Source organism: Bufo bufo, chromosome 2, assembly GCF_905171765.1.
Source record: "Bufo bufo chromosome 2, aBufBuf1.1, whole genome shotgun sequence".
In the NCBI taxonomy this organism is placed as follows: Eukaryota; Metazoa; Chordata; class Amphibia; order Anura; family Bufonidae; genus Bufo; species Bufo bufo.
The window spans coordinates 104,106,738-104,121,844 of NC_053390.1; the positions used below are offsets into that span (position 1 = coordinate 104,106,738).

The 15,107-nt window shown below is 44.7% G+C and overlaps 1 protein-coding gene across 1 annotated transcript in view; it reads left to right on the forward strand.

Moving 5' to 3' along the window:
* The window catches only part of CDK7 (cyclin dependent kinase 7), a 46,652-nt gene that overhangs the window by 13,195 nt on the left and 18,350 nt on the right, over positions 1 to 15,107 (forward strand). The window contains exons 3-10 of the mRNA XM_040421372.1: positions 345 to 378; positions 7,003 to 7,070; positions 8,003 to 8,071; positions 8,335 to 8,445; positions 10,819 to 10,937; positions 11,688 to 11,787; positions 11,885 to 11,971; positions 14,314 to 14,463. Of these exons, the coding sequence (XP_040277306.1) occupies positions 345 to 378; positions 7,003 to 7,070; positions 8,003 to 8,071; positions 8,335 to 8,445; positions 10,819 to 10,937; positions 11,688 to 11,787; positions 11,885 to 11,971; positions 14,314 to 14,463 (738 nt within the window). The remainder of the gene's footprint in view (positions 1 to 344; positions 379 to 7,002; positions 7,071 to 8,002; positions 8,072 to 8,334; positions 8,446 to 10,818; positions 10,938 to 11,687; positions 11,788 to 11,884; positions 11,972 to 14,313; positions 14,464 to 15,107) is intronic.

The window sequence follows — 15,107 nt, forward strand, 5'->3', positions numbered from 1 at the left end:
TAGCTCTATTCATTAACATTAGCAGCAGATTCCAGAACATAAAATCCGTATACGGATCGCAAATACGCTCGTGTGAAAGATTAGCCACGGCAGCCTCGGCACATGGGAACCGAGGGGTGCTTCTTGCTACACAGCCAACAGCTGAGGTTTGAGTGCCACCTGCGCCAGCTGCAGAAGAGAGGGACCTGGAGTTCTCTGCCTTGGGGTGCCCACGTGGCAGGAACTACTCTTTGACCACGCTATATAAATAAACCATGGGTCCTCTCCTTCAGCTTGTCTCAATTACATGTCACAAGGTCACTTTTTGTACTATTTTTGTGCTAACTGTATTATGTCTTTTACAGATTAAGCTGGGTCACAGAGCAGAAGCCAATGATGGTAAGTCCTTCTCTGTATGTACTGGGAGGTAGTGGGCCTAGTGGTTCTCACTTAATCCTCATGCACACGACAGTATGTACTTTGCAGCCTGGAATCCGCAGATCCGCAAAACAGATACCCGCTGTGTGCATCCCACAATTATCCCATTGTCAAAAAAAATAAAGTAAATTTTTTTTTTTTGTATGCTAAACGGACAAGAGTGAGAATTTTTTTTTATTTTTTTGTGATGGACATTTCGGTCCCTTTTTTTTTTTTTTTTTTTTCTTTCCTGCCGGCCCCATTGAAATAAAAAAGGTCTGCAACCGATCGCGTGCATGAGGCTTTATACACGCGTCTTGTCAAACACTACGAAAAAAGCCAAATGCAAAAAGGAAGTTTACTCTTTTGCCTGAACAAAAGGATTTTCCAGTCTTTTTACTCCCTAGTGAATATTGTAAATGAAAGCCTATAAGCTGTGATGAGATGTAGACTGTGCTGCTAGTATGTGACGTTTTCTGATGTACGGATCATTTCTAGCAGTGTTGTAATACATGGCGACCACTAGATGGTGCCCTATAGCCTTCATGTAGAGGGCCATTCAGCTATATATCTAGCAGCTTCTCCATGTCTAAGGATACTTTCCCACTAGTGTTTTTTTTTTCCAGGATGGAGTTCCGTCCTAGGGGCTCAATACTGGAAAAGAACTGATCAGTTTTATCCCCATGCATTCTGAATGGAGAGTAATCGGTTCAGGATGTCTTCAGTTCAGTCACTGAACGGCGTTTTGGACGGAGGAGATACCACAGCATTCTGAGCTATTATCTCCATCCAAAATTCCAGATCAGTTGCCGGAATGCACAGACCGGTAAAAATGTGAAGAAATATAGAAACGGGTCCGTATGACAAACGGAGAGACTAATCCATTCTTGCAATGCATTTGTGAGACGGATCCGCATTCAGATCGGTCTACAAATGCTGTCCGTTTGCATGCAGATTGGCGGATCACTAGCCTTACTGAGTTATGGGGGGGGCTGCTAAACCCCCTGCCCTGGTGCTGCATTCTCTACAGTGATCTCCAACCATTTTTAATTAGGAATCTGAAGTGGGCTTTGGTATCGATGTACCAGCCTGTACCGAAGCCGACTTTAGATGCCTATTTTAAATACTCAGATTGGAATACCGAAGTCTCGCTTTAACTTCAGCCGAGACAAAGTTTTCCTACACAGAGCACATACATTTTAATGTTGTACGGAAACAGCTTTACAAACTAAGTCTTTTAACGGATCAACCTCAGATCGCTCAGCTCTAATCTTTCTAAATGTTGCATGACTTAGCCCCTTCAGCCCCAGTTGGTTTTTCACTCCCTGCCTTCCTAGAGCCATCTTTTTTATTTTTTATTAAAATCACAATTCCACCACAATGTTATGGGTTTTGTTTTTACGGCGTTCCCCAAGCAGTAAAACTGACCTGTTACGCTCATTCTCCCGGTCAGTATGATTACAGCAATTCCACATTTATATACCGGTAGTTTTTCTTGCGTTGTAATACTGAAAAAGCAACTTTGGAAAACATTTTTTTCTCTTTGCATATTGGCATATTCTGACCCTCATAACCCTTTTTTTTTTTTTTTTTTAAACGGGGTGATCTGTAGTTTTTATTGAAATAATGTCATACTATCTGCATGACCTGTTCTTTTAGAAAAGTGTATTAATATTGAATTTTTATTTTTGAAAAATGCCTGTACTTTAGCCTGTCATTTGCATGATCTGGCCCCTCTGTTCACACGCAAGGTGTTCTGTGTATTCCTTCACCTTGTCTCTGGCCTGACTACAGGAGACGTTCAGTTTGTCTTGTGTTACTCTTTGCATCCATTCATTTTCCACCATGTTGTCAGTAATACAGTTATTCAGTATAAGAGTCTATTGCACTATGTGAGCGCCGTTCCTCTGCCGTATGCACCAGGAAAGCTCCCAGCGCAAGCGTTTAATGGACATGTAGGACACCATTCACTGGACAAAGACTTTTTTTTTTTTTTTTAATCTGTCTGACGTAAATCTTGTTGGCACACAACTCAGGGGACACAATTGCGTTTTTAACCGCTTAGTGACATAACTCATTTTAACATTAAAGGGTTTCTGTCACCTGAAGAATAGGTATTAAGCTGGCTGACATTAGCGATGTGCTAAAGTCAGCTGAACATAACTATATTAGAGCCATCTCGCTGCCTGAAGCCTTTATTGAGAAAAACGGACATTTATAATATGCTAATTAGCCTCTCTGAGCAGGGGGGGCCTTGAACCTGCTCCTAGAGGCTCCGTTTGCCCACTTCTTTTCGTGCCCTTCTTCACTTGATTGACAGGGCCAGGGCAGCTCTGCTCTCCTCCCGCCGGCCGTGTCTGCAGTGTAAATCTCGCGCCGTTCAGTATCCGGTGCAGCGAGGGAAAGACGCTCGGCGGCTTCTGGGTTCCTCACTGCACCGGCGCTGAATACTGAACGGCGCAAGATAAAAAGAAAGGGCCTTAGAATACATTAAAAGTTGTATGTCTCTCATGAGGCCTCATCTGATCTTCGTTTTGTGTGTTCCTCTTAAGGTCTTTTAATAATTTACATACTCTAGTGACTCATTAAAGGGGTTATCCCATCATAATGATCACTGTTAAATCTGTTAATGATTTGACAGTGATCATTTTTGTAAATATATTTGATTAACAAATTCCCACCGTTTAGGATAAAATTCATTCCCACTTACCTCATTGTTGTCATTCGGTCTCCCCTGGTTACGGCCACCGCTCTTCTCCGGAATCCCGGTGGCCGCGCTTGCGCAGAAGACTCCTTCTTTTCTCCCGGCTGGGCCTCTCGCTGTCCTGAACGTGCACGCCGCCGCGCATGCACGATGGTGACTTCTTCCTGGCCAGAATAGTACAGGCCCTGTACTATACTGGCCTGGAATAAGTCACCATGGCGCATGCGCGGCGGTGTGCGCGTTCAGTCCAGCGCACGGCCCGGCCGGGAGAAGACTTCAATCAAGATGAAGCCCGTCCCCAGCCAGAATCCAGGAAGTGAACGGCGGGCTGGCAGCAGGTAAGTATCTAAAGACTAAGTGGGATAACCCCTTTTAAAGGCCAAAGGGAACTAGAGTGTTGAGTTTGTAGATCCAGAACATTTCCTTGCGGCAGTGTCTGGTATGAGTGGGGCACCCACTCAATGGGAGTTTCTCTGAGAGAGCTGGAATCCCCATCATGATGTGTGAAGAAATGGCGGGAGACACTATGGGTGGTGACTTTTCTGTTTATGTTGGACTTATGTTCGTTCATGCGTTCACGCAACATTTGGGTGGTGCATCCCACATAGTATATATTGCAAGAGCAGTGTAACAGGTATATCACATAAGGGGTGTTACAATTCATATCGTGTCTTAAGCGGATTGGCTCTTTTAGGGTGGTGACAGTCACTCCCTTAGTGTTCTGAGAAATCATGGCGCAACACTTGCATCTTCCAGCACCTAAAGGATCCCATTTCGCAATTGGTTTTGAGGTCATTTGAGAATGGCAGTTTCTCTCGGATTCCCTCTAATTTAGAGCAAGATGGTGCTAGGGTCTCTGAGAGTTTTGGCTCTCCTAAAGATTAAGTTTCTCTTTTTGGATTCGTTGATGAGATTTTTTGGGTACCCTTTCTCCAGAAATCTTTTTCCCACCAAATCCAATTGTTTGTTGAGTATCGTATCGTCAGAGCAGTTTCTCCTCAGCCTTCTCATCTGGCTGTATGGTATATTGTTCTTCCACCGATGATGGTGGCAGCTATTGAAATCTAGATAGCTATTGTAACGGTCGCGTACACACACACACAGGGGAGAAGGGAAGTGACCACTGCGCTCCACCCTTACCCCTGGCCCTGCCTACTTGCCTCGCGAGTCCTAATGACAGGGGACAACTGGACGGCAATCCCTAACTTGGAATAAGTGCAGGGATGACAGACAGACAAACAACAGGACGTGAACGGACCGAGTCAATACCAGGAAAGCTACAAAGTACAAAGGATTAAGCAAAGTATGGTCAGGAGAAGCCGGGGTCAAATACCAGGAGAGCAGAGAAGTACAAGAGGAGTCCTAAGAGAGTAGTCAGGTGGGAGCCGAGGTCACAATACCAGGACGGATGCGCAGTACAGGAGGATCAGGCAAAAGGATGGTCAAGGAACAGGATCAGGTAAGTATTCAGCAGTCCAACAAATAGCCAGGAACCTAGAAATTAACAGGCAACCTGTAGCCAGCAGGCTGCCTGTATTTATAGTGGGGAGTGAGGGTCATGTGACGTGGCCAGCGTCACATGACCGACAGACCAACCAGTCGAGCACCGAGTGATCAGCTCGGCGCTCAAGGCAGACTAGGAGCAGGGAGCCACCCAGCTAGTAAAGCCGCCCTGGGAATGAGGTCAAACACAGAACCTCATTCCAAAAGCTAAGCAACAGGTCTGCGGGCGATGGGGGACCGAGTGCACCTTCGGAACCCCGTGACAGCTATTCATGTCAACACGTTTAAAATGTGTTCTGGTTACAATACGGTTATCTACTATATTGAGTTGAAGGTCCATAAAAACTTATTTTTTTGGATGTTTTTTAAGAGTGAAGGATAAGTTCCATTCATTTTAATTCATATTTTTTAAGAATGTTGCTAGAGCATCGTGATTGCCATCCCAAACTATTATGATGTCATCAATGTATCTCTTATACAGTTTTATGTTGGGATGTGTAAGGAGGCCCATTTTATCTTCAAAGGCCCCCATGAATAAGTTCCTTTTTCTTGGCGGTAAATGTTACCCTGGAACTCAAAATAATTATGGTTCAGAATAAAATTGATAGATTGTAAGATGAAGGAGCCTTGTGATATAGGCTTATTGGGATCTGAGAGTAATACATCTTCAAGGCCTTAAGGCCATAACCGTGGGTGATATTACTGTACAAAGATGCCACATCAAGAGTCACCCAATTGTAGCTCTCTTCCCACTGAAAAGTATCAAGAATGTTCAACAGGTGGGCCGTGTCTTTGAAATAGAAGGTTAGTCTTACCACGTAGTTTTGTAGTATACCATCAATGTATTCAGAGAGATTAGTGGTAAGTGAACCGATGGGGGATTTATGAGTGATTTGTGTATTTTTGGTAGGAAGTAGAATCTGGCCATGGATGGGTACGGTGTTTTCAGATAAATTCTCATTTTCTTATCAATAATGCCATTAGTGAAACCTTTATCTGTGAGTTGATGTAGTTCCTTTTTATATTCTTGGGTGGGATTGTGTGTTAAAGGTTCATAGTACTCCCAATCCGATAAAATACGAAGGGATTCCTGGATATAGTAACTAGTGTCCAAAATGACTATACCTCCTCCCTTGTCAGCGCTTTTTATCACGATATCTCTATTCCGGGCCAAGGAGTTCATGGCTCCGATTTGTTCTGGACCAAGATTATTTTCTTTGTTTGAGTATTACAGTAGATAATTTATCTTTAAAATCTGCCATGACCATGTTGTAGAAAGTCTCAATGTGCGGACCCCTGCTCTCCAAGGGGTAGAGACTTGGGTTTAATAGTAGACGTGATGAACGCAGGATTGGAGACAGAATCGGGTGAAGAGCTGGGGAGGTCGGCCACTGTATGAGGTGTCGGGGTGGGGACAGAAGTGGGTTTGATAAAGCAGCTAGATTTACACTGCAGACACGGCCAGCGGGAGGAGAGCAGCGCTGCCTGGCCCTGTCAATCAAGAGAAGAAGGGCGCGAAAAGAGGTGGGCAAACGCAGAGCCTCTAAGAGCAGGTTCAAAAGCCCCGCCCCCCCCCCCCTGCTCCGAGAGGCTAATTAGCATATTATAAAAGTTTTGTTTTTCTCAATAAAGGCTTTAGGCAGTGAGATGGCTCTAATATAGTTATGTTCAGCTGACATTAGTACATCGCTTAATACCTATTTTTCAGGTGACAGAAACCCTTGGACTAGTACCATTTTCTGCCTCTGGGAAAGATGAAAAAACATAGCATTATTTTGTGGAATTTAATTGCAGCGTTCACTGTGTGGTATAAATAACTTTATTCTATGGGTCAGTACAATGATGAGAAATAAAAATATATAATAAATATATATATATATATATATATATATATATATAATATGTGTGTGTGTGTGTGTGTGTGTGTGTGTATATGTATGTGTGTGTGTGTATATATATATATATATATATATAATAAAAAATTCCTACTCTAGGCTGTCTGCTCCCCAACGGTTCCTACTCCTCCTGAAGCAGGGGCTGCTTTAGCTGGCATTCCAAGTGTTCAAACAATACCAGAAATACAGCATTCTCTCCACTACATTGGAAGATATAGCTGTTAGAAATCGGGATGGCAGTGAATGCAGCTTAAAGTAAAAGCAGGTTTCACCAGTTTTACTTGATTTCTAACACCTATATCTCCTGACTTGGTTGAGATAATGCTGTGCTTATGGTATTGGTTGAAAGCTTGAAATGCCAGCTTTCAAACAAGACCAGACCCATATCTCCAATCTGGAAATATGAGTGGCTAAAACAGCTCCCAATCCTTCGCCCCCTGAACTTGCTGCCCAAGCTCGGGCAAAACTGTTAGGTGGTTGATTCTATTTACGTATATGTTACAGGTATAAACAGGACTGCATTAAGAGAAATCAAACTTCTGCAGGAGCTGAGTCATCCGAACATTATAGGGGTAAGTATGCTGTGCTCTTTCAGTATATGACCAGTATATAATTTGTATTTCTAAATGTACAGAACTTCACAGATACTAAGCTATTAAAGGGGTTGTCCAAAAGTTAAAAAGAAAAAAAAAGTACAGTGCTGACTTCTTAGCCCCCTTCCCTCCCCCAATGTGGGGGATTTAAAGGGATTTTCCCTCTGCCCCATTCTCCCAGTCCTCTGTTCTTGTGTCTCCTTGGGGGTTTGCCAGAGACTATGTTGGAGAGCAAATGTTGCAGTGGTGGGTTCTGCAGCTGTAGGGCTGTTATTGCACTACATGGACGCCTGACTCTTTTGTGGCTTCTGTGTATGAGGTTATATGTACCATATATTACATCTGTGAACATGCTCCAGCATAGTCCTTTTACTCCCTGTACATGGGGTATCTGTTTTGTTGATAATTGTGCAATCACGTTGCATTTGACACACAGATCGAGTGTATGTACCCTGCTGTATATATCAAGTGTCACCATTCACTCTGCCAGTCTTTATGAAACTACTCTCTATATAGTATTTTTTACTTTTTTTTTCTTAAACTATAGCAGGGATCAGCAACCTCCCAGATGTTCTGAAACTACAACTCCCAGAATTCTCCATTCACTTCTATAGGAGTTGTGAGAACAGCCGTGCATGTTTGCATGCTGGGATTTGTAGTTTCACAGCATCTGGAGTGCCAAAGATTGCTGATCCCTGATCTCTAGAATAGTGTGGTCTACCATCTTATTCAGTGCAGAGGCAAAAACAAAAACTGCAGTGCAAGGAATATATTTCTTAAGCATGGGGCCTATGGAAGTCGTATGCTCGTGCTTGTGATGTACACTAGTGTGAATGCATCCATACTGAGATTATAACGGATAATAAAAAGTGATGTAAGAACATGGTTCAAAGATGTCTTTGTCATTGCAGCTTTTAGATGCTTTTGGCCACAAATCAAACATAAGTCTGGTGTTTGATTTCATGGAAACGGATCTAGAGGTAAGCAGGAATCGTGGTAAGAATCCGCATTATATGAAAGGCTCCAGATTTCTGGTTCTTTAGACCTAATCCTATTATACACATGAGCTGCTGTGCCTGGTTAACCACCGTGGAGGTGCCAGGGCTGGAACCCCAACAATCGCTCATCTGTTCACATCCGCACTGCTCCCCGTTCCATCTGGTTGCTGTGCGACGCACCATTTTTAAGGAGTGTACTTGCTGACTGTTGCCCTCATACAGACTGATGTGGTTCTTTTTTTCAGGCGATTATAAGGGATACAAGCTTGGTCCTAACTCCGGCACATATTAAGTCTTACATGCTGATGACCCTGCAAGGACTGGAGTACTTACATCATCTGTGGATCCTGCATAGAGTGAGTAATTCCTTCCATGTCCCACCTGTATGATAGTAGGATATAGGCCCAGCAGAGATGTTAGTTCAGCTCCGTGACCTGCAGGTGAAGGGACATCAGACGTAATTCTTTACTATTAAAGGGGTTTCCAGTAATGACACTTTCTCTAATGCCCGCAGCCTGCCTGCTGACACAGAAGATTCATACTTCTGCCCTGCCCCTCCTGTCTCCGCCTTCACGTCCCCGCTCTGTTGCCAGCTGGCGGTACATGGACATGGTCACATGCTTCGCTCCAGCCAATGACTGGCCTCTGAGGTAATGTGGCCACAAGCAGCATGTCACTGCTGAAGCCAGGCACTGGCTGGAGCAGTGCATGTTACCATGCACCACTGGATGGAAAGAGCGGAGAATCGGAGCAGAAAACGGGTAAGTATGTATCTTCTGATTCAGCAGGTAGGCTGCAGGCATGAGAGAAAATGTAATTATTACTGGACAACCCCTTTAAGAGGTTTGCGTATGATTAGGAAATCTTTTTTCCCACCAGGAACGGCACCACTCTTGTCCATGAGCAATGTTTAGGCTGAGATGCAATATGTGGTGCAGCTCCTAGACAAGAGCAGCCCTGTCACTGGGAAGTAGACCCATTTAAGTGCTACATGACTGGAGGAAAGCCTGGAATAAACCTATACACTTAGGCTAGTTTCACATTAGCGTTGGTAAGATCCAGTAGGCTGTATCCAGCGTTACCAGAAGCTACATGGATGCCGTCCGGCCCCATTGACTATAATGGGGACAAGCGGAGATCTGGCTGCAACCCGGCAAATATGCTGAGAATCGGGCGGACAGATACTGCTGCGCGCCTTGTCCCAGTATACTTGTTTGTGGAGGAGTCAGGCAGGCCATACACTTTAGGTAGTTGCTAGTGTAGTAGTGCAGCTGACAGCGACCTCTCCACCCCCACCCATGCGCACCCTGCTGAGCGTACATATGTTCTCTATAGGGAGAGGTGAGGAAGACTCTGCCAAACACTGCTGGCAGAGGCTCGTCTCCCTTGAGAACAAAAGGATTGGGCATTGAAATTCAGTATGCCTGATCCCATTTTCCCTTAACTAGGGATCGACCGATATTATTATTTTTTTTTAGAGCCAATACCAATAATTTGTGAACTTTCAGGCCGATAGCTGATAATTTATACCGATATTTTATATATTATAATATATATGTTAGTTGGTAGTCACTGAGGTGGTGGAAATTTGCATTTAGCACTAGTATATTATAAATGTAAATGATAAATTAATAAAACCCTTAGTTGGTAGTCAATTTAAAATTTACATTTATAATATACTAGTGCCAAATGCCAATTTCCACCCCCCCCCCCCCCCCATCTCACTGACTTTATTAACCCCTATCAGACCTCAGATCAGACCTTATTAACCCCTATCTACCTCAGATGAATAAAATAAAAAAACTCCTCACCTCTCCTGTGCCGCGACTCCTCTTCATCTCCGGGTCTGGTGTCGCGCTCCCCTGTGTTCTCCGTCCCGCGCTGCACTGTCACCTGACCGCGCGCAGTGTCAGGTCATACTGCGCGCGCTACGTCCTAACGCTGTACGGGGTCAGGACAGTGCAGCGCGGGCCCCATCAAAGAAGACCAGGGAGAGTGAGTATCGGAAGCGCTTGCTGCGCTTCTTCCCCGCTCCCGGCACCAGATGCATACTAGTGCGCATTTCCATAATGGAAGCGCTCACTAGTATTTGTTTTATGCGCATTATCGGTATATCGGCAAGGTTAGATAGCGATAATGTACAAAATCCTGAATATCAGCCGGTAATATCGGTACTTCCTATCATCAGTCGATCCCTACCCTTAACATCTGCTTTCAGTGGAGAATTTGGACAGCACTGTACACATGAGGTGGTCAGCCGGTCCTACTCCAATTGCTGGGATTAGCCGATGTTCATCTAACTCTTTAATACCTTGTGTGCATGAAGACGTATTAGTCAGCCAAGTCAATATAGTACTCAGTTATATGTGATGTATAGAAGAAATAAACTTGCGGCACTCGCCAGATTCCTTTCCAGCTTGCTTATTCAAGTTTAAAACATAGTCGCTGGTGCGGGCACTCGCTCAGCTACAGGCGACGGCCGTTTCACGCTATCCGTGCTTCGTCTGGCCTCCCACATGATGGCGTCAGTACTCGGTTATATTTCACCCGACTGGCTGCCATTCTGGGGTAGACTGTGACTGTAACAAGGCGGTCTCCTGATACGGGGTGGAGATCAACTAGTAATTCTGGAAGATTCATGGCGACTGATGTGCAGTTCTTGTTATAATGGCACATAAAGACGGTGTCCATAGAAAATCCATTTCAGATGTCCTATTTGCCTTCTGTAGGACTTGAAGCCGAACAATTTGCTGTTAGATGAGAATGGGGTCCTTAAACTGGCTGATTTTGGTCTGGCGAAATCATTTGGAAGTCCCAACCGAGTTTACACTCATCAAGTGGTAACAAGGTATGTGACGGGGTGGTAATTACATGGGAGTAGGATTATTTATTCTATAATCGATTCGTTTTTTTTTACCGGGGAGGGGGGAGGGAGCGACCATAGCAGAGGTGCATTAGGAACACAGTTCCTGGACGGTTACATCATTTCCTATGTGCTGATTATAAATCGATGGTGATGTTAAAGGGGTTCTGCAGTTTGTTTAAACTAATGATCTATCCTCTGGATAGATCATCAGCATCTGACCGGCGGGGGTCCAACACCCGGGACCCCCGCCGATCAGCTGTTTGAGAAGGCAGCGGCGCTTCAGCAGTGCCGCGGCCTTTTCTCTGTTTACCCCAGGGCCAGTGATGTCATGACTAGTATCGACTAGCCTGGGCGGGGCTAAGCTCTGTTCACTTGAATGGAGCTTAGCCCCGCCGAGGCCAGTGATACTAGTCGTGACGTCACTGGGCCTGCGGTAAACAGTGAGAAGGCCGCGGCGCTGCTGGAGCCCCGCCAGATGCTGATGATCTATCCAGAGGATAGATCATTAGTTTAAACCAGGCATCCTCAAACTGCGGCCCTCCAGCTGTTGTAAAACTACAACTCCCACAATGCCTTGCTGTAGGCTGATACCTGTAGGCTGTTCGGGCATGCTGGGAGATGTAGTTTTGCAACAGCTGGAGGGCCGCAGTTTGAGGATGCCTGGTTTAAACAAACTGCAGAACCCCTTTAATTTATTACAAGCAATAAGACTCGGCTTGTTCTGCTTTTTAGGTGGTACCGGTCACCAGAGTTACTTTTTGGCACCAGGATGTATGGCGTGGGCGTGGACATGTGGGCAGTGGGTTGTATTCTAGCAGAACTCTTGCTGAGGGTAAGTTATTTCTAAAGCATTGAAAGAAGAAATATTCACAATTTAGCGAGGTAGGACAGGTGTTTTAGTAACATTTGACATAAAATTTTAATTTCAGGTCCCATTTCTGCCTGGGGATTCTGACCTGGATCAGCTTACAAAAATATTTGAGACTTTGGGCACACCGACAGAAGAGCAGTGGCCTGTGAGTATCCTGCCTGCCTGAAGAAAGCAGGGGAACGTGCATGTTACCAATGGGCAACACATGCAAAGTGTTTATTCTGTAATGCAAGCGTGACCAGAATTTGGTGGCATCTACTTTGTGGAGCTTGAGATTGGTGAACTGCTGGTTAATGTATTCTGCTTCACCATATTAACTTAACCTTTGATGAAAAAACAAAAGGGGCAGCAGCGCAGGTGACCGTGTTCTGCCAGACCAGGTTTTATCAGCTGTGCTCGACATTTGGAGCGTGTGGAGTACAGATCCCATATACTTTCTATGGATCCGTACACCACATGCTCCAAAAAATGAGCAGAGCTGATGAAAGTCGAAGGGGCAGGGCAGGGCCTACTGAGCAGCGCCACTGCCCTTTTATTTATTTATTTTCATCAAAGGTTTAGTTACTCTTTTAAGAAAAACATTTTCAGACAATATGTTTACAGTCACTTGCTTGGCGGGGCATTACATGTATTGGTAATGTGAGAGGGGCAAAAGCTGCTGCTGCCAGACCTTCCTGGTGCTGGCTTATCTCCCTGAGACCAAAAGAATCTGGCTTGTTCAAATCCAACTACATGCATGGACAGGGTCATGTGCACCGCCGCAGCCAATGACTGACCTCCGCAGTGCCCCTGAGGCAAGTCATTGGCTGCAGTGGCCCACATGACCCTATCCATGCAGAAAGTTTACATGTGGGGACTAGAGATGCAGTGAAGATGCAGTCACCTTGTGGAACTTTTAAATGGTTAAGAAAAAAAAATAGAAAAAAGTTATTAAATAAAAAATTAATAATTTTTTTAATTAAAAGTTATTCAATAAAATTCTTTTTTCCACTGAAATAAAATCTCCACATATTTTATATTGCTGTGTCCGTAACAACCAGCACTACGCAATTATCTTGTCATTTATCCCGTACGGTGAACAACAGGAAAAAAAAAAAAAAAGCTGAATTTGTGCTTTTGGCTTATTCGCCACAAAACAAAAGTGGAATAAAAAGTGATCAAAGTGTTATGTACCCCAAAATGATACCAATGAAAACTAAGTCGGCCCGTAAAAATCAAGCCCTCACACAGCTTTGTAGACAGAAAAAAAAAAAAAATTATGGGTCTTGGGATGCAAAAAAAAACATTTTCTTTGTATAAAAATAAAAATAAAAAATAATTAAAAAATAAGCATTTTTTTATTGTACAAAAGTGGTAAAACATAAACTATATTTGTATTTGGTATTGCTGGAATCATACCGACCCAGAGAATAAAGTTATCATCTTACTTATGCCGAAAAATGAACGCCACAAAATTTATAACGTAAAAACTCAATGTCAGTATTGGTGTTATATAAAGTTTTATAGCTCTTGGAAGGTGACAATGAAAAAAAAAAAAAATCTCTTGGTCAAAACAAGCTGGTCACTAAGGGCTCTTTCACACTTGCGTTGTCCGGATCCGTCGTGTACTCCATTTGCCGGAATTACACGCCGGATCCGGAAAAACGCAAGTGAACTGAAAGCATTTGAAGACGGATCCGTCTTCAAAATGCGTTCAGTGTTACTATGGCAGCCAGGACGCTATTAAAGTCCTGGTTGCCATAGTAGTAGTGGGGAGCGGGGGAGCGGTATACTTACCGTCCGTGCGGCTCCCGGGGCGCTCCAGAATGACGTCAGAGCGCCCCATGCGCATGGATGACGTGATCCATGTCATCACGTCACCCATGCGCGTGGGGCGCCCTGACGTCACTCTGGAGCGCCCGGGGAGCCGCACAGACGGTAAGTACACTGCTCCCCCGCTCCCCACTACACTTTACCATGGCAAACAGGACTTTAGCGTCCTGGCAGCCATGGTAACCATTCAGAAAAAGCTAAACGTCAGATCCGGCAATGCGCCGAAACGACGTTTAGCTTAAGGCCGGATCCGGATTAATGCCTTTCAATGGGCATTAATTCCGGATCCGGCCTTGCGGCAAGTGTTCAGGATTTTTGGCCGGAGCAAAAAGCGCAGCATGCTGCGGTATTTTCTCCGGCCAAAAAACGTTCCGGTCCAGAACTGAAGACATCCTGATGCATCCTGAACGGATTTCTCTCCATTCAGAATGCATTAGGATAAAACTGATCAGGATTCTTCCGGCATAGAGCCCCGACGACTGAACTCTATGCCGGAAGAAAAGAACTCAGGTGTGAAAGAGCCCTAAGGTGTTAATAAATTTGTAAAGCCTGTCTTAGTAAATCTGACCCAGTCTGCCTAAGGTTCTGTTATGTTCCATGTTCACGGCTTTGCTGTGTGCATGCGGTCTGTGACCAGTAGTATTTACTTACATTTTCCTGTCTTTTATTTTGCAGGGTATGTCTAGTTTACCGGATTACGTCACATTTAAGAGTTTTCCTGGGACTGCACTGCATCTTATATTCAGTGCAGCAGGCGATGACCTCCTTGATCTTCTCCAGGGTTTATTCACTTTCAACCCTTGTTCAAGATGCACAGCTTCACAAGTATGTTGCTCCTTTATTAAATATCATAAAGACAACCCCTATCCATATTCCCTATTAGTAGTAGGACATATGGTCATCACAGAGGGGGGTGAATCCCCCCCCTCTTCGGACCCTCCTTCTATGAGCCTGAACAAAGGGCGACTCTGGTGGACTCAAGCCGCCATTGACTTATATATGTACAGCTATTCATCTCAAAGCTACCATGTAATATTGCATATCCCCTGCAGTGTCTGCTGTAGTGAAAATGCCTGACTGCTGCTGGCTTTCCTTGGAAAATTAACAGGTTTTAAAGGATTTTGACACTGATGACCTATCCTCAGTATCTGATCGGTGGGGGTCTGACATCCTGGACCCCCGCCGATCAGCTGTTTTAAGAAGGCATTGGCGCTCCTGTGAGTGCTGGGGCCTTCTCCCTGCTCACCAAGCACAGCGCCGTACGTTGTATAGTGGCTGAGCTTGGTATCGCACTCAACCCCATTCACTTCAGTAGGGCTGAGCGCCATACCAAGCACAGCCGCTATACAGTGTACGGGTGTGCTGTGCTTGATGAGCAAAGAAAAGGCCGCAGCATTCACAAGGGCACCGGTGCCTTCTCAAACAGCTGATCGCCGGGGTTCACGGGTGTTGGACTTCCCCACCGATCA